Source organism: Natator depressus, chromosome 17, assembly GCF_965152275.1.
Source record: "Natator depressus isolate rNatDep1 chromosome 17, rNatDep2.hap1, whole genome shotgun sequence".
In the NCBI taxonomy this organism is placed as follows: domain Eukaryota; kingdom Metazoa; phylum Chordata; order Testudines; family Cheloniidae; genus Natator; species Natator depressus.
Window position 1 is genome coordinate 24,812,766 of NC_134250.1, and position 19,982 is coordinate 24,832,747.

Sequence of the window (19,982 nt, forward strand, 5' to 3'; positions counted from 1 at the left end):
TTTGAACCCCGTCATAGTATTGGCCTTCACAACACCCTCTGGCAAGGAGTTCCAGAGGCTGACAGTGCGTTGCGCGAAAAAATACTTTCTTGTGTTTGTTTTAACCCTGCTACCTACTAATTTCATTTGGTGGCCCCTTGTTCTTGTATTATGAGAAGGAGTAAATAATGCTTCCTTATTTGCTTTCTCTATACCGCTCATGATTTTATAGACCTCTATCATATCCCCCCTTAGTCGTCTCTTTTCCAAGCTGAAGAGTCCCAGTCTTATTAATCTCTCCTCATACAGAAGCTGTTTTATACCCCTAATCATTTTTGTTGCCCTTTCTGAACCTTTTCCAATTCCAATACATCTTTTTTGAGAAGGGGGACCACACCTGCACGCAGCATTCAAGGACTCTATCCATTGCTTATGAAGGGGGGTGCCTTGGGCTTCCTCCAGCCTGCTCCATCTGAGAGCAAGCGGCAGCTCTCCTTCATTGGCAAAACAGAGAAAACAACCCAAACACTCTGTATCCAAACCCAGGGGAGAAGAGTGCCTGGTCCGGTCGGGTGTGGTGGGCTGGGGTTGGCAACTGGACACAGAGACTTTCTTCTCTAGGTCACCATGCCAAATTCAACACATGTCATCAGTGGGTGAGCATCTGAGAATACGGGGTGCAGCGTAGGGGACATGCTGGGAGAACATAGGGGACCTGCAGCTGAGAGCAAGGTAACATTGACAGGAAATGAAAATGTGGGTGCACCAGAGTTGGAGGCCCCTGGGAAAGGAGTCTGGGGTGTCAGTTCAGTCCCCACTGGACACGTGACCTCTCACAAAACTACCATCACAACTGGCACCAGTTGGCCCCTTTGCCGTCAGACTCAGCAGAGAAGCCAAGGATTCCTCCACACCCTTGACAGTAGATGGCTCCTGGAGCCAGGGCTCAGGCCCATAGGCTCCCTGTACAGCAATGGCTCTCAAACCTTTTTACTGGTGACCCTTTCACATAGTAAGCCTCTGAGTGCAACCCCTCCCCCCTATAAATTAAAAACACTTTTTTTTATATTTAACACCATTATAAATGCTGGAGGCAAAGCGGGATTTGGGGTGGAGGTTGACAGCTCGTGACCCCCTGTGTAATAACCTCGCGACCCCCTGAGGGGTCCCCCAGTTTGAGAACCCCTGCTGTGCAGGACCCATTCTGTGCAGACATTTCCAGTCTTCTGTGCTGGCAGCCCGACACCTTTCAGCAGTCTGGAGCTCCCTTCAAAAACTGCTTTTCCCTCTAACAACACTGTCAGCATCTGAACACCCAGGAATAACACTAGCCCTGAAGTCCCCTACAGCACAAGGAGGCGGGCTCAGTGAGCCTTGCCAGAGCCTGCCACACTGACAGCTCTGCACTGGAAAGAGGAGGTACTCCTGAAGTGATGCTGCATTACTGACACATGTACACAGGGGCCTCAGCCAGGATCCCAGCATGCCTCTACTTTGCAAATCTACCGGATCCTCTTACTCTGAGCTGTGAAGAAGAGAAAGAAGAGGGCAGAATGAGCCCATGTTTCCCAAAAGCAGCCATTTACTATATCAATCACAAACACATCTGTGGAACTTAGTCCTTCAGCTGAAGAAACACAGACTTTTACCATATGTGTCAACTCTTTTAGCTGCCGGTATTTAGCTGTGACACTCTGAGTTAGTTTCCCAGACCTGAAGGAGAGCTCTGTGTAAGCTCCAAAGCTTGTCTCTCTGACCAACAGAAGTTGGTGCAATGAAAGCAATTACCTCACCCTCCTTGTCTCTCTAGCAGCAAATACGTCCCTTACCTTCTCTGTAGGCCCAGCCGCTGGCGGGCACCATTATTCTCACACGCCGGCGGCTGCAGTCACAGCCCACGCCCACAGCACGCACAGCCAGCAGACACAAGATTTACAGTGAGGGAGCTTTGCATGAAGCACTGAAACCCTGAAGCAGCTTTGATTGTCTAAATCAGCACCAGGAGTCGACCCGCACTCTGGACACACCAGGCACTGAGTTGCCCAGGGTTGCTGCTGCGGGTGGGTTTACTCACTGATTTCCAGCTGCCTTTGAATCCTCCCTTTGCAGCGCTCCCTGTAGTCAGACTGGGTGGCATTGTACTCAGACATCACCTCCACAAACTTGCGCGACAATGTGGAATGCTGGAGAGAGAAGAGTAACAAAGAAAGTCACATTTTACTTAGTCCCATAGGGAGGGGGGCCATTCTCCATCAAGGCTTTTGTCAGGGTGAGAAATTCACAGCTCTGAACCGCACATCACTAAAACTCCCCCACCCCACCTGGCATTTTCATCCCAGATAGAGTAACCCAGGTGACAACTGCACAGACATTCTACAGCTTCTGCAGAAACATCATCTGATGACATCAACCAGGTGGGGTTAAGGCAGCTTGTCATGAATATTTATCACCCTGAGTACAAACCTGATGATATTTTACCACCTGTCAAAGGAAAATATTTGCCCTGGGAGCAGAAAGTTTGGAAAGAGAAAACGTTGCTGGTCTAATTTAAATCTGAGAGCTACAATCAGCCGTTACTCCTGCCGTACTCGGGAAGATGCCCAGAGACGTCACTGAGATTTGCTGAGCAGAAAGCTAAGCAAATTTCTCATGATCAGTGGCACCGGAGTCAGAGGGCTCTGTTCCCTGGAAGGACTGTTCCTGAGGGGACACCTGTGAATCAGGACTGGAAGCAAGGCAGCCACTTGGACAAAGAGCCCTGCAGAAAGGTTAATAAAGCTCCACTTGTTCAATGTAACCTGCATACAGCCTCGCTCCTTGCTAACTCACAGCATCTGCAGCGCAGCAGCTGGTTGCGTGAGCCCTGGGACTGGGTCTGCAGCCCTGGGTTTTGCAGGCACAAACCTCGTCCAGCAACAGAGCCGGTGGAAGGAGGAGTTTGAGCTGTGCACAGACCAGCCGTGCAGGATGATGCCACCAGCAGGAAAATAAAACAGTTATTTTACCTTAGTGGGGAGCAAGGGAGAGAGGGCTGCACCCCTGGGGAGCTCAGCACTGCCTCAAGCCTCACAGCAGGCCTATGGCTCCCCAAAGCCCAATTAAACTGCGGAGCGATGCAGGTTCTTCACCTGAGACCAGTGCAGAGGGGAGGGGATAAAGCCCAGTGTCACTACACACAGGCTGCTCCATGCAATTTTGGGGACTTGACAGAGTACCTAATTCAGGCTAGTCTGCAGCACTTGGGGTCACCACCTGCAGGAGCAGCTGCTCTAGGAAGGCCATTTCACATTAGACGATGCTTAGTCCTGGGGCATGCAGCGTCAGCCTCAAGACAAAGAATGGAAGCCTGCCGAGGCATAACACACCGGAAGTACAGCATGTCAGAGACTGGACCCAAACAGGAAAAGATGGCCACCCAGTAATGATGCCATCAGCCCACAAACCCCTAGAGACAATCCTGGCAAAGCCCCTTCTTAGGGCTCCGAAGAGATGGCAACGCATGCTGATGAACCTCCAGTGCTACAGGTAGAGATCAGACATTGTCCAGGACAATTACTGGGGTTAGCTGACACCCTGAACAGGGGATACACACCAGCATCCACAAGATGGGGGAAGGGGATTAGGAGATGAATCTGGAATGCCCAGTTGAAAAGGGACCTGGGTGGGGCTGTTAAAAGTCTAGTTGGCAGCGCAGCAGGGCTAAGGCAGGCTCCCTGCCTGCCCTGGCTCCACGCAGCTCCCGGAAGCGGCTGGCATGTCTCTGCAGCCCCTAGGCCCAGGGGTGATCAGGGAAGCTCCGTGCGCTGCCCCCGCCCCGAGCTCCACAGCTCCCATTGGCCAGGAATTGCGGCCAGTGGGAGTCGTAGGGGCAGCACCTGTGGGCAGTGCACAGAGCCCTCTGGCCCCTGCACCTAGGAGCTGCACATGCCAGTTGCTTCCGGGAGCCACACGGAGCCAGGGCAGGCAGGGAGCCTGCCTTAGCCCCACTTCGCCACCAACTGGGAGCCGCCTGAGGTAAGTGCCACTCGGCTGGAGCCCGTACAGGGCGGAACCCCTTCCCGCACCCTAACTCCCTCCTGGAGCCCCCACCCCGCCCTGTACCCCAACCCCCTGCCCCAGACCTGAGCCTCCTCCTGCACCCCAAACCCCTCGGCTCCAGCGTGGAGTCTCTACTACACCCCAAACCCCTCATTCCCAGCCCCACCCCAGAGCCTGCACCCTCATCCAGAGCCCTCAACCCCTCCTGCACCCCAACACCCTGCCCCAGCCTGGAGCCTCCTCCCACGCCCTGAACCCCTAATTTCTGGCCCCATCCCACAGCCCACACTCCCTTCTGCACTGCAACCCCCTGCCCCAGCCCAGTGAAAATGAGTAAGGGTCAGGTAGAGCAAGCAACAGAGGGAGGAGGAATGGAGTGACTGGGAGCGGAGCCTTAGAGAAGGGGCGGGACAGGGGGCAGGGCAAGGGTGTTCAGTTTTGTGCAATTAGAAAGTTGGCAACCCTACCCAGTTTCAACTGCAAAGCTGATGGAAATCAACGAGGCTACAGCAAAGGACGTCCAACTACAGACAGTCCAGAGAGTGATCCTAGCAGAGAGGCTAGATAACAAAAACCAGTTACCTGCCGGAATAGAATCATAGAGGTTTTTAAGGCCCGGCTTGACAAAGCCCTGGCTGGGATGATTTAGTTGGGGATTGGTCCTGCTTTGAGCAGGAGGTTGGACTAGAGGACCTCCTGAGGTGTCTTCGAACCCTAATCTTCTATGATTCTATACTTTCAAATTAAAGATGAGCTGAGCTTGCAGGATGGAATTACACAAAGGGATGTGTGATGGGGTGTACCTGGCTCTTTGGTGCCCTCTGCTGGAGACCCTGCAGTCCTACTATGCACCACCCCAGGAAGGAGCAGCGGAGGTGGGTCATAGAATCATCCACATCCCTTCTATAGTGGGGGGACCAAAACTGGACGCATGCTACTCGCACCTGCAGGTCCCACTCCCACAGCTCCCAATGGGGCTGCAGCAGCCAGCGCTTGTGGCGGGAGCAGCGCACCCAGCCCCCTGACCCCTCCGCCGCCTAGGATCTGCAGGGACATGGAGCTGTGTAGGGAGCCCCTGCCAGCCCTCTTCCCCCCGCCACCAGCAACAGCGGGGTCCCCCGAGCCACCTCCCCCACACCTGCAGCGCCCCCAAACCACCCGCCCCAGAGCACCCGCCTTCCCCCGCCCAAGTTTTAGTCATGGGTATTTTTAGTAAAAGTTATGGACAGGTGGTTTACTGCCTGTGACCTGTCCTTGACTTTTACTAAAAATACCCATGACTAAAGCGCAGCCTTAGTCATTGTGAATGAAACAAGGATCTCCAGAACGGGCCACAATGTGTATGTAACAATGAACGTTCGAAGCTCATTGCAGAGCTTGGCCAATAGGTGGCACTGCTGGCCCTAGAGCTAGACTGGACGCTCCAGAGCAGTGGTTTTCAAACTTTTTTTCTGGTGACCCAGTTGAAGAAAACTGTTGATGCCCGCGACCCACCGAGCTGGGGATGAGGAGTTTGGGGTGTGGGAGGGGCTCAGGGCTGGGGCAGAAGGTTGGGGTGCAGGGGTGAGGGCTGTGGGGTGGGGCTCGGAATGAGGGGTTCAGGGTATAGGAGGGGGCTCAGGGCAGGGGGGTTGGGGTGCAGGAGGGGGTCAGGGCTCTGGGCTGGGGGTGCAGGCTCTGGGGTGGGGCTGGGGATGAGGGGTTTGGGATGCAGGAGGGGACTCTGGGTTTGCGGAGGGCTCAGGGCTGGGGCAGGGGATTGGGGTGTGTGGGGTGAGGGCTCTGGGCTGAGGGTGAAGGCTCCATGGCCCCTCTGCCTAGGAGCCAGATCTGCTGCTGGCCGCTTCCGGGGCGCAGCGCGGTGTCAGACCAGGTAGGGACCAGCCTGCCTTAGCTGGTCAGCACCCCCGACTGGACTTTTAATGGCCCGATTGGCGCTGCTGACCAGAGCCGCCGCGACCCAGTGCCTTATGTTCCATGACCCAGTTCTGGGTTGCGACTGGCAGTTTGAAAACCATTGCTCAAGAAGAATGCTTGTGGTCCTCCTGGGCCACTGGGTTAAGAGGAATGTGCGTATTTGAGCAGCCAGTGAAAATGTGTTTTCTGAAGAGCTCCCTGCTTTTTTTAGAGGGGCGTCCTTGAGTCAGCCCATTGCTGTGGGGAGGTGTAAGGGGGCATTGTCTCCTCAAGCCTACAAGTTAATTGTTGGAGCTCCAAATTCCTAATTCATTTCCTAATGCTGATTATAACGTTTATGAGCACCAGCAAGACAACTGGGTATAACCTGCCCCGTGCTCACTTAGCCTGAGATGCTTGTGATGAAGTCAGCTTATCACGGGACCTGGAGCTGTGCTGAGGGGAACCCCAGGAAGGCAAGGCAAGATTTGAAGCAGGGGGACCTGCCCCATCTCATGCCCTGAGGGGCTGTTCAGTCAATGTCATGCTCCCTATTTAGGAGGAGCAGTCCCAACTTTTCTCTTATGAAATCTCTAATTTTTGCACACTGTCCCTCTCAACTGCGCTATCAGGCCATCTATCATGGAGTTCAAGAGCTGCAAAGTCTCTGTGTGTAGCTCTCCAGTGCGGGTGGATATGGGAGAGTTACAATTTATGCAGAATGCTTGGTTTATGCTGAATCTTTGCAGCTCCCCTGTAACACCAGCTCTAGTTCACAGCACAGCCCGTGGAAAGAATGACTGACTCAGTGTTTCCTTTCTAACAGACCCTCCAGCTCTGTTTATCATTGAGGCCCGGGGGACGCTTTGCTGGAGCACACCATGATGACTATGGCCTTAAATGTTTTAACTGTTCTCCATTCAGCTGGTGAACAGGGACTGTTCTCCAAGAACTCAGCTGCCTCTCAGATTCACAGGCCCACAGCAGAACAGAACACTATGATCTTGATGTCTTCCTTTCCATTTAACAGGGAAGTGCTCCAGAAAATCTGTGAATAACAATTAACAAGACCCAAGTGGAATACAGACACTGACCACAGCTGGGTGCTCACTGCAGAGTTCACTGACTGTGATTTGTGGTGTGTGCTAAGGGGTCATGCAGGAATGCAGGCTCTGGGATCCGGCTCAGTACCTGATTTAGGCCTGCTCTACACTACGAGTTTATGTTGGATTTAGCAGCGTTAAATCGAATTAACCCTGCAGCCGTCCACACAACTAAGCCATTTTTTTCGACATAAAGGGCTCTTAAAACCAATTTCTGTACTCCTCCCCAATGAGGGGATTAGTGCTGAAATCGACATCGTCGTTTCGAATTAGGGTTAGTGTGGACGCAATTCGAAGGTATTGGCCTCCGGGAGCTATCCCACAGTGCTCCATTGTGATCGCTTTGGACAGCACTCTCAACTCTGATGCACTAGCCAGGTGTACAGGAAAAGCCCTGGGAACTTTTGAATCTCACTTCCTGTTTGGCCAGGCGAGCTCATCAGCACAGGTGACCATGCAGTCCCAGAATCGAAAAAGAGCTCCAGCGTGGACCGAACGGGAGGTACTTGATCTGATCGCTGTATGGGGAGAGGAATCCGTGCTATCAGAACTCCGTTCCAAAAGATGAAATGCCAAAACATTTAAAAAAATCTCCGAGGCCATGACGGACAGAATCTACAGCAGGGATGCAACACAGTGCCGGGTGACACTTAAGGAGCTCAGACACGTGTACCAGAAAACCAAAGAATCAAACGGACGCTCCGGGACAGAGCCCCAGACATGCTGCTTCTACGCTGAGCTGCATGCAATTCTAGGGGGGGCTGCCACCACTACCCCACCCCTGTCCATGGACTCCGATGATGGGGTACTCTCCGCCATGCCTGAGGATTTTGCGGACAGGGAAGATGATGAGGAGGAGGACGAGCTTGAGGAGAGCACACAGCACACCATTCTCCCCGACAGCCAGGATCCTTTTATCACCCTGACTGAAATACCCTCCCAACCCAACGAAGCCAGAGAAGGGACCTCTGGTGAGTGTACCTTTTAAAATATAATACATGTTATAAAAGCAAGCGTTTTTTAATGATTAAGTAGCCCTGAGGCCTTGGGATGCATTCGTGGCCAGTACAGCTACTGGAAAAGTCTGTTAACTTGTCTGGGGATGGAGCGGAAATCCTCCAGGGACATCTCCATGAAGCTCTCCTGGAGGTACTCTAAAAGCCTTTGCAGAAGGTTTCTGGGGAGAGCAGCCTTAGTCCATCCTCCATGGTAGGACACTTTACCATGCCATGCTAGTGGCAAGTAATCTGGTACCATTGCATGACAAAGCCTGGCAGCGTATGGTCCCGGTGTTTGCTGGCATTCAAGCCACATCTGTTCTTTATCTCTCTGTGTTATCCTCAGGAGAGTGATATCATTCATAGTAACCTGGTTGAAATAGGGGAATTTAATTAAGGGGACATTCAGAGGTGGCCGTTCCTACTGGGCTCTTTGCCTGTGGTTGAAAAGAAATATTCCCTGCCGTTAGCCAAGCGGGGGGGGCGGGGGGGACATTGGCACTGAACTGTTCGCGTTTGGCTTGCAGGGATCTTCCCTGATACCAGCCACGCGGTGGGGTGAGAGGTAAAGCAATCATCCCAGAGAATTGGATGGGGGGGTGGTTAGTTTGGTTTCTGCTGCTGCATGTTAACAAGAAAACCGTAGCACTAAATGGCCAACTCAACGTGCTTTGCTTGGTATGGGAGAGGAGGGCGCTGCTGTTATGAAGGTTGCAGAAGCCGAAAGACTATGGCTTACCATGGCCTCCTGCAAGCCGAATTCTGTTGCCCAGCACTGCGAGTGTGATCTCTAACACCAAAGCCGCAGGCACTCAATAAAAGATGCAAAATGCGACCTTGTACCAAAATCACAGGTGCTATGTAATGTGAATAGTGTTGTTCACCGTGAAAGAGTATAGCCATTGTTCTGTAAAATATATCTTTTAAAATACTTCACTCCCTTTTTTTCCTCCAGCAGCTGCAAATGTTTCAAGCCTCCCTCCTCCGTCCCAAAGGCTATCTCAGATAAAGCAGCGAAAAAAACGCACGCGCGATGAAATGTTCTCTGAGCTCATGCAGTCGTCCAGCACTGACAGAGCTGTGTGGAGGGACACAATAGCAGAGTACAGGACAGTGGCTGATGAACGTGAGGAGAGGTGCCGTCAGGAAGATCAGAGGAGGCATGAGGCAACGCTGGGGCTACTGCGGGATCAAACGGACATGCTCCGGCGTCTAGTGGAGGTTCATGAACGGCAGCAGGATCACAGACTGGTGCTGCAGCCCCTGCTTAACCGCCCTCCCTCCTCCCCAAGTTCCATAGCCTCCTCACCCAGACGCCCAAGAATGCGGGGCGGGGAGGCTTCGGGCACCCAACCACTCCACCCCAGTGGACAGCCCAAGCAACAGAAGGCTGTCATTCAAGAAGTTTTAAAGTGGCCTTTTCCTTCCCTCCTACCTTCCTCCCACACCCCACCCGGGCTACCTTGTGAGTTATCTCCCTATTTTTATAATCAGTTAATAAAGAATACATGTTTTTAAAATTATAGTGACTTTATTTCCTTTGCAAGCAAGCTGTGATCGAAGTGGGGAGGGCAGGTGGCTTGCAGGAAATTTAGAGGCAACCAAGGGGGCGGGTTTTCATCAAGGAGAAACAAACAGAATGGTCACACAGTACCCTGGCCAGTCATGAAACTGGTTTTCAAAGCTTCTCTGATGTGCAGCGCGCCCTGCTGTGCTCTTCTAACCGCCCTGGTGTCTGGCTGCGCATAATCATCTGCCAGGCGACTTGCCTCAACCTCCCACCCTGCCATAAACGTCTCCCCCTTACTCTCACATAGATTGTGGAGCACATAGCAAGCAGCAATAACAATGGGTATATTGGTTTCGTTGCCGTCTGAGCGAGTCAGTAAACTGCGCCAGCAACCCTTTAAATGTCCAAATGCACACTCTACCAGCATTCTGCACTTGCTCAGCCTATAGTTGAACAGCTCCTTACTACGGTCCAGGGTGCCTGTGTATGGCTTCACATTGTAAGGAGAGTGATCACTTTAGATAAGCTATTACCAACAGGAGAGTGGGTTGGGGGGGGGGGAACCTGGATTTGTGCTTGAAATGGCCCACCTTGATTATCATACACATTGTAAGGAGAGTGATCACTTTAGATAAGCTATTACCAGCAGGAGAGTGGGGTGGGGGGAGAGAAAACCTTTTGTAGTGATAAACACCCATTTTTTCATGGTCTGTGTGTATAAAAACATCTTCTGTATTTTCCACAGTATGCATCCGATGAAGTGAGCTGTAGCTCACGAAAGCTTATGCTCAAATAAATTGTTTAGTCTCTAAGGTGCCACAAGTACTCCTTTTCTTTTTGCGAATACAGACTAACACGGCTGTTACTCTGATTCCTGAGCTATGGCATTAAGGGGTAGGCTGGGTTCCCCAGGATCACTATAGGCATTTCAACATCCCCAACCGTTATTTTCTGGTCTGGGAAGTAAATCACTTCCTGCAGCCGTTTAAACAGACCAGAGTTCCTGAAGATGCGAGCGTCATGAGCCTTTCCCGGCCATCCCATGTTGATGCTGGTGAAACGTCCCTTGTGATCCACCAGTGCTTGCAGCACCATTGAAAAGTACCCCTTGCGGTTTATGTACTGGCTGCCTTGGTGGTCCGGTCCCAAGATAGGGATATGCGTTCCATCTATCGCCCCACCACAGTTAGGGAATCCCATTGCAGCAAAGCCATCCAGTATGACCTGCACATTTCCCAGAGTCACTACCTTTGATAGCAGCAGTTCAATGATTGCGTTGGCTACTTGCATCACAGCAACCCCCACAGTGGATTTGCCCACTCCAAATTGATTACCGACTGACCGGTAGCTGTCTGGTGTTACAAGCTTCCACAGGGCTATTGCCACTCGCTTCTCAACTGTGAGGGCTGCTCTCATTTTGGTATTCTTGCGCTTCAGGGCAGGGGAAAGCAAGTCACAAAGTTCCATGAAAGTGCCCTTACGCATGCAAAAGTTTTGGAGCCACTGGGAATCATCCCAAACCTGCAACACTCTGCAGTCCCACCACTCTGTGCTTGTTTCCCAGGCCCAGAATCGGCATTCCACGGCATGAGCCTGCCCCAGTAACACCATGATCTCCAAATTGCTGGGGACCGCGGTTTTAGAGAAATCTGTGTTCATGTCCTCATCACTGCGCTGCCGTCACCTCCTTGCCTGGTTTTTCCGGTGCTGGTTCTGCATAAACTGCACAATAATGCGCGAGGTGTTTACATTATCCTAACTGCTGCGGTGAGCCGAACGGGCTCCATGCTTGCCGTGCTATGGCGTCTGCTCGGGCAATCCAGGGAAAAGGGCGCAAAATGATTGTCTGCTGTTGCTTTCACGGTGGGAGGGAGGGAGGGTTAACTGACGACATTTACCCATAACAACCCATGACAAATTTTTGGCCCCATCAGGCATTGGGAGCTCAGCCCAGATTTCCAATGGGCAGCGGGGACTGCGGCAACTATGGGATAGCTACCCACAGTGCACCGCTCGGAATATCGACGCTTGCCACTGTACTGTGGACACACACCGCCGAATTAATGTGCTTAGTGTGGATGCATGCACTCGCCTTTATACAATCTGTTCCCAAAAATCGACTTCTGTAACATTGGAGTACTTTTGTAGTGTAGATATGGCCTTAGATACCTAGCTAATAACCAGAGCTGGGCAAATAGCCCCAAATGTATTCTAGGAAGACCAAGTCAAATTGCTAAATGAATCCACATCCAGCATGTTTGTGCCCCTTTTGTGATTGCTTTCTGCCAACATGCCAGTGACTGAGCATTCACAAGAAGCAAATTTCAAAGCTCTGTGCACAAGCATCTGTGGAAACCAAATTTTACGTGAACATGTTGTGCAGGAACTGCTTGCACACACATTCAGTCAGGTAACACGAAATACCAGGTGACTTGTTTGACCAATCACAATTAACACACCCAGCTTGAACAGTGACTGTTGAGTAATTGCAGAGAACTACTTGCACTCAATCAGAGATTTAAAGTCGATCATAAATAAATTGGAGGAAACTGTTTGGCTCATGGACATTCCACAAGCAGAAAGGGACATTCCAGTAGCTCAATACATCACCTCCTGCAAATGATTTACTCATCTGTACATGGAGAAAGACTGAAGGAGAAGAGCCAGGGAGCAATGAAGAAAACATGGAGAGAGATAAACAGGAAAAGGAGAGGGGAGAGAAATGTGTGCAGAGAAGAGAGGAGGAGAAGGGAGAAAAGGAGAAAGCACTGAATGTAATTGATTAATGATACAAATATGACAAACTTGGGTCTCCCACCTGGAGTTCCCCCTGTAATTTACAGGAGTCACCAATGTTACTAGAGCATTAGAAATGGGTCAGAACCAGAACCCCAGATCTGAACACCCCTCAACTTTTGGGAAGGAGGTTTCAAACTCTGCACTCCCATTGAGGCTTTCATCTTGCAGGTTTCTCTGAATAGTTACTGCAACAGCTGAGGAAGCTCTTAGAACAGGGATCTCAAACACGCGGCCCGCCATAGGAGCCGACTCCACCAGCAGCCAAGCTCCCCACACCCCCCGCCCCCTCTCCTCACCCTCCCGAGCACACCACATCTCCGCTCCTCTGCCTACCTCCCAGTGTTTCCCGCCGCCAAACAGCTGTTTGGCAGTGCTTAGGACTTTCCAGGGGGAGGGGGGAATGGGGACGTGGCATGCTCAGGGGAGGAGGTAGAGAAGAGGCAGAGCCGGGGCGAGGATTTGGGGAAGGGGTTGGAATAAGGGCAGGGAAGGGGTGGGGCCTCATGGACTAGACCAGCAGTCTGAGGTATGAAGTTCAGCATGTATGATTCTTGCTGTGAGTAGTTGGGAAGAATGTTTGTTAAAAGTGGCAAAGTATTTTGTATGAATAGTTACTTTAAAAGGTTCCTGCCATTACAGCTATGTTGATAGACTGTTGGTGTAGATCATCATCAGTGTTACTGACCACATAAGGAATAGTTACAGGTGTTTATATTTTATTAAAACCCCTCTTTGCATTACAATTTTAAAAAAGTTAATACATTGACTTTTAATAGCATACTGTATTACTCTTCATTTTTTTTCATTTTTGACTATACTTTTGTATCATTGTATGAAAAGGTTTCAGTGATGTGGCCCTCGGCTAATGTACCGGTCCTCATGGTGATTTGAGTTTGAGATCCCTGTCTTAGAAGGAAGGTAATATGGATGGTGAGTGATCAGCTGTTGTGACCTGCACTGGATGTGCCATGTTTGTCTTTCTTCCACAGGACAGAAGTGACGTTGTCTGTACAAAGTGCAAGCTGGTCTCCATATTGGAAGAGAAGGTTCAAGATCTATAGAAAAAAGTATCGACCCTGCATTGCATAAGAGAAACTGAAGATTTCCTGGACAGACGTCAGGATATGCTTCTATGGACACAACATTCTGAAGATTCAGAGCAGGCTGCACAGCGGGGACAGGAGGACGGTGAAGAAAATTGGCAGCATGTGACCCCCTAGAAGAAGAAAGAGGATAATCCATGTACCAGCAATGCAGATACAGGTTAGCAACCATTTTCATGTTCTCTCCACAGGTACTAATGCAGACAGTGGACTAGTTGATACATCTGAGGGAAGGGAACAGAAGGAGACTCCTCCGATTGGAAGGCATGAGACGCACTGTCCTAGGGATGGGGGTTCCACGACCATCACTCCCAAGAGAAGGAGGCGGGTGGTGGTGGTCGGAGACTCCCTCCTCAGGGGGACTGAGTCATCTATCTGCCGTCCCAACCAGGAAAACTGAGAAGTCTGCTGCTTGCCAGGAGCTAGGATTCATGATGTGACGGAGAGACTGCCGAGACTCATCAAGCCCTCAGATGCTTCTCCACGTGGGCACCAATGATACTGCCAAGAATGACCTTGAGCAGATTGCTGCAGACTACGTGGCTCTGGGAAGAAGGATAAAGGAGTTTGAGGTGCAAGTGGTGTTCTCGTCCTTCTTCCCTGTGGAAGAAAAAGGCCCAGGTAGAGACCATCGAATTGTGGAAGTCAACGAATGGCTACGCAGGTGGTGTCGGAGAGAAGGCTTTGGATTCTTTGACCATGGGATGGTGTTCCAAGAAGAAGGAGTGCTAGGCAGAGACAGGCTCCACCTAATGAAGAAAGGGAAGAGCATCTTCGCAAACAGGCTGGCTAACCTAGTGAGAAGGGCTTTAAACTAGGTTCACTGGGGGAGGGAGACCAAAGCCCTAAGGCAAGTGGGGAAGTGGGATACCAGGAAGAAGCACGAGCAGGAGAGCGCAAGAGGAGAGGACTCCTGCCTCATACTGAGAAAGCAGGAAGGTCAGCAAGTTATCTTAAGTGCCTATACACAAATGCAAGAAGCCTGGGAAACAAGCAGGGAGTCCTGGCACAGTCAAGGAATTATGATGTGATTGGAATAACGGAGACTTGGTGGGATAACTCACATGACTGGAGTACTGTCATGGACGGATATAAACTGTTCAGGAAGGACAGGCAGGGCAGAAAAGGTGGGGGAGTTGCAGTGTATGTAAGGGAGCAGTATGACTGCTCAGAGCTCTGGTATGAAACTGCAGAAAAACCTGAGAGTCTCTGGATTAAGTTTAGAAGTGTGAGCAACAAGGGTGATGTCGTGGTGGGAGTCTGCTATAGACCACCGGACCAGGGGGATGAGGAGGACGAGGCTTTCTTCCGGCAACTCACGCAAGTTACTAGGTCGCAGGCCCTGGTTCTCATGGGAGACTTCAATCACCCTGATATCTGCTGGGAGAGCAATACAGCGGTGCACAGAAAATCCAGGAAGTTTTTGGAAAGTGTAGGGGACAATTTCCTGGTGCAAGTGCTGGAGGAACCAACTAGGGGCAGAAATCTTCTTGACCTGCTGCTCACAAACAGGGAAGAATTAGTAGGGGAAGCAGAAGTGGATGGGAACCTGGGAGGCAGTGACCATGAGGAGTGAAATCAGGAAGGCCAAATCACACCTGGAGTTGCAGCTAGCAGCAGATGTTAAGAGTAACAAGAAGGGTTTCTACAGGTATGTTAGCAACAAGAAGAAGGAAGGTCAAGGAAAGTGTGGGCCCCTTACTGAATGGGGGAGGCAACCTACTGACAGAGGATGTGGAAAAAGTTCATGTACTCAATGCTCTTTTCGCCTTTGTCTTCACGAACAAGGTCAGCTCCCAGACTACTGCACTGGGCAGCTCAGCATGGGGAGGAGGTGACCAGCCCTCTGTGAAGAAAGAAGTGGTTTGGGACTATTTAGAAAAGCTGGACGAGCACAGGTCCATGGGGCCGATGAGCTGCATCCGAGAGTGCTAAAGGAGTTGGCGGATGTGATTGCAGAGCCATTGGCCATTATCTTTGAAAACACATGGTGATCGGGGGAAGTCCCGGATGACTGCAAAAAGGCAAATTTAGTGCCCATCTTTTAAAAAGTGAAGAAGGAGGATCCGGGGAACTACAGGCCAGTCAGCCTCACCTCAGTCCCTGGAAAAATCATGGAGCAGGTCCTCAAGGAATCAATTTTGAAGCACTTAGAGGAGAGGAAAGTGATCAGGAACAGTCAGCATGGATTCACCAAGGGCAAGTCATGCCTGACTAACTTAACTGCCTTCTATGATGAGATAACTGGCTCTGCAGATGAGGGGAAAGCAGTGGACGTGTTGTTCCTTGACTTTAGCAAAGCTTTTGACATGGTCTCCCACAGTATTCTTGCCAGCAAGTTAAAGAAGTATGGGCTGGATGAATGGACGATAAGGTGGATATAAAGCTGGATAGATCATCGGGCTCAACGGGTAGTGATCAATGGCTCCATGTCTAGTTGGCAGCTGGGATCAAGCGGAGTGCCCCAAGGGTCGGTCCTGGGTCCAATTTTGTTCAATATCTTCATTAATGATCCGGAGGATGGTGTGGATTGCACCCTCAGCAAGTTTGCCAATGACACTAAACTGGGAGGAGTGGTCGATATGCTGGAGGGTAGGTATAGGATACAGAGGGACTGAGACAAATAGGAGGACTGGGCCAAAAGAAATCTGATGAGGTTCAACAAGGACAAGTGCAGAGTTCTGCCTTAGGACGGAAGAATCCCATGCACCGCTACAGACTAGGGACCGAATGGCTAGGCAGCAGTTCTGCAGAAAAGGACCTAGGGGTTACAGTGGATAAGGAGCTGGATATGAGTCAACAGCATGCCCTTGTTGCCAAGAAGGCTAACGGCATTTTGGGCTCTATAAGTGGGAGCATTGCCAGCAGATCGAGGGACGTGATCATTCTCCTCTATTCAGCATTGGTGAGGCCTCATCTGGAGTACTGTGTCCAGTTTTGGGCCCCGTGCTACAAGAATGTGGAGAAATTGGAAAGTGCCCAGCGGAGGGCAACAAAAATGATTAGGGGGCTGGAGCACATGACTTATGAGGAGAGGCTGAGGGAACTGGGATTGTTTATTCTGCGGAAGAGAAGAATGAGGCCGGATTTGACAGCTGCTTTCAACTTCCTGAAAGGGGGTTCCAAAGAGGATGGATCTAGACTGTTCTCAGTGGTAGCAGATGACAGAACAAGGAGTAATGGTCTCAAGTTGCAGTGGGGGAGGTTTAGGTTGGATATTAGGAAAAACTTTTTCACTAGGAGGATGGTGAAGCACTGGAATGCGGTACCAAGGGAGGTGGTGGAATCTCCTTCCTTAGAGGTTTTTAAGGCCCGGCTTGACAAAGCCCTGGCTGGGATGGTTTATTTGGGGATTGGTCCTGCTTTGAGCAGGGGGTTGGACTAGATGACCTCCTGAGGTCCCTTCCAACCCTGATATTCTATGATTCTGTGATTTGGGGAAGCAGTAAATGGCTTTACTGAATGAATGACAGGATTAGAGCTGTTATGTCCCAGTTTTAGCCACTCAGAATGGTGCTGGATTCAGACCTGTCTCACGTGACTAGAGCGGGGGAGATGGTTGGGAGATGCTCATGTAATCTCCACTCCTGATTTTAACATTGAGAGGGAAGAATATCAAATAAGAAAGGATGCAGCAATGCAGAAAGGAACAGCAATGGGTAGGAGAATGGGCATTAAGAGGAAGGATAGTGCTGATAGCATTCAGGCGATAATGGCCGTAGAATGACTGTACCCAATAAGGCGAGGAATGTTGGCAAAGCCAAACAGTAACAGGTAAGATGTTTGTACACCAATGCAAGGAGCCTGGGTAACAAAATGGAGGAACTAGAGCTACTGGTGCAGGAAGTGAAACCAGATATTAGAGGGACAGGAGAAACATGGTGGAATAGTCGTCATGACTGGAGTACAGGGGTGGAAGGGCATGTGCTGTTCAGGAAAGACAGAAATAAAGGCAAGGTGGTGGAGTAGCATTGTATATCAATGACGAGGTAGACTGATGGGATAGTGCTCGGGGTGTGCTACAGACCCCCAGGATCCAATCTGGATCTGGATAGAGACCTCTTTAGTGTTTTTAATTAAATAAATACTACTTGGAACTGTGAGATCATGGGAGACTTTAACTTCCCCGCTATCGACTGGAGGACAAGTGCTACTAATAATAGTAGGGCCCAGATTTTCCTGGATGTGACAGCTGACATTTTTTGTCACCAAATACTTGCAGAACGAACAAGGAGTGATGCCATTTTAGATTTGGTATTGGTGAGCAGTGAGGACTTCATTGAAGAGCTGGTTGTAGGGGACAAGCTTGGTTAGAGTGATCACAAGCTAATTCAGTTTAAAGCAACTTGAAGGATAAGCAAAAATAGATATGCAACTAGGGGCCTTGATTTCAAAAGGGCAAACTTAAAATACTTAAGGGAATTAGTGAGGGAAATGGACTGGACTGAAGAACTCAAGGATCTGAATGTGGAGGAGGCTTGGAATCACTTTAAGTCGAAGTTGCAGAAGCTACCTGAAGCCTGTGTTCCAAGCACGGGGAAAAATTCTCAGGGAAGGGTTGCAGACCAAGCTGGATGAGCAAGTACCTCAACGAGGTGATTAAGAGAAAGCAGAAAGCTACAAGGAATGGAAGAAGGGATGGATCAGCAAGGAAAGCTACCTCTTGGAGGTCAGAAAGTGTAGGGATAAAGTGAGAACTGCCAAAAGCCAAGCAAAGTTGGACCTTGGAAAGTAAATTCAAACCAATACTAAAAGGTTCCATAGCCATATAAATAAAAAGAAAACAAGGAAAGAAGACGTGGGACCACTAAGCACTGAGGATGACTCGCACAGCACCCTGGGAGGTGGGGAAACACTGCCCCCCATGTTACATATGGGAACGGAGGCTGAGCAGATTAGTGACCATGCAGCATTGGAGCTGAGCTAGGAACTGCACCCAGATCTCCTGAGTCCCAGTACAGTGCCGACCCACTGGCCCAGCCCCCCACACAACACATGGCTCTGTCAGAGCAGAGCTTAGCCTCAGGCAGAGCGAGTGGAGCACAGATCACAGGAGTGCTCCCCATGTTGCCTGATACAGAGAAGGGAGCAGAGGAAGTGCTGAGCACATCGATTGAGGCAGCCAGAATTCCACTCCACCCTTTCAAGCAGACAGGAGCAGGGTGAGAGGGAAAAGGGAGAAACATCCTTCAGCACATCCCCCTGGGAGTGAGAGGATGTTTTGAGGAATGGAGCTACAGAAGGTAACACAATAATCCTGGCCTGACAGCTGGTTGGTGCATTGCCATGTTTGCATCAGGACAGGATGACACCATGTCAGCATGCAAATGCTGCAGCTGAATTTCCACAACTCCCTGCGCTATTGCATTATTGCTCTAGCTCTACAAGGCCAAGAATCACTGATGCACAAGGCAGTTCAAATGTTTCTTCCTCTGTAGCCCCAACAATCCAGCTTCTGATCAGTACATCATAAATGAGGCACTAGGGACCAGCTTAAAGATACATTTCCATTTGCTATGCAGAGTGGCAGAAGTTAAGTGCTTAAGGTGGTGTCTCATTTTCCACTATCAACCCAATTTTGCCCCCTGGCCATTCCCTGGCAACCCCTCCCCCCCAAAAGCCCTTTCAGCTTCAACTGTGGCACCCATGCTCTGTGGTCAGTAGAAGAGTTTTTGAAAGTTACAAACCACAGAACCTGGAAGGTCAGAATGGCCACCAGAATCTGGTAGGCTTCCTAGCCATCACCGGGAGCATGACAACTTAGTACATTTGATGGGGTGTTGATTGAACTTCCCGCAACTGCTGGCTAAGCTAGAGTGACCCAGTGCCCCAGGTCCTAGTGTAGCCCACAGGAGCAGGGCTTGCCCCTGACTTGTCCACAGCACACATTTGCAACAGTTAATTCATAGCTCTCAAAGCCAGAAGGGACCATTGTGACCATCTAGTCTGACCTCCTGACTAACACCGGCCAGAGAACTTCTCTGAATGAATTCCTGTTTAAACTACAGTGCTCTAGAAAAACTTGATTTAAAAACGGTCAGTGATGGAGAATCCTTTTGTGAGTTGTTCCAATAGTTAATCACCCTCTACTGTTAAACATTTGCCCCTTATTTCTAGTCTGGATTTGTCTAGTGACAGCTTCCAGCCATTGGATCTTGTTATAGCTCTGTCTGCTAGGGCCCATTATCAAAGTTGTGTTTGCCATGTGGGAACTTATGAACTTAAGGCACTTTTAATTAAAATGGTTTACAAACCATGTGGACAGGTTTTTTTGGTTTAAGAGGGGTTGTTTAAGGGTTAGTGGAAGACAACGCAGAACAGGTTTAAGCTACACCAGAATAAGAGTGTCCACACAGGTTTGTACTGGTTTAACTACTGAGTTTTGAAACCCATTTAAGTTAAACCAGTGAAAACAACCAATGTAGACGAGATCTTAAATCAATTTAAATCTGGCTTCTATCCGATTAGCTTCCTCCTATAAACATAAGCCAGGTTTAAATACGTTTCTGAGTGTCCACACACAAAGTTGCACTTGTTTAATATTGCACCTTTAGTT

At 50.1% G+C, this 19,982-nt stretch overlaps 1 protein-coding gene across 3 annotated transcripts in view; it reads right to left on the bottom strand.

The window, feature by feature from the left end:
• STX1A (syntaxin 1A) overlaps positions 1 to 19,982 on the bottom strand; it is a 323,436-nt gene that overhangs the window by 49,801 nt on the left and 253,653 nt on the right. For all 3 annotated transcript variants that reach the window (XM_074974801.1, XM_074974802.1, XM_074974803.1), the window contains exon 6: positions 2,054 to 2,162. In XM_074974801.1, coding sequence (XP_074830902.1) covers positions 2,054 to 2,162 — 109 coding nt within the window. The remainder of the gene's footprint in view (positions 1 to 2,053; positions 2,163 to 19,982) is intronic.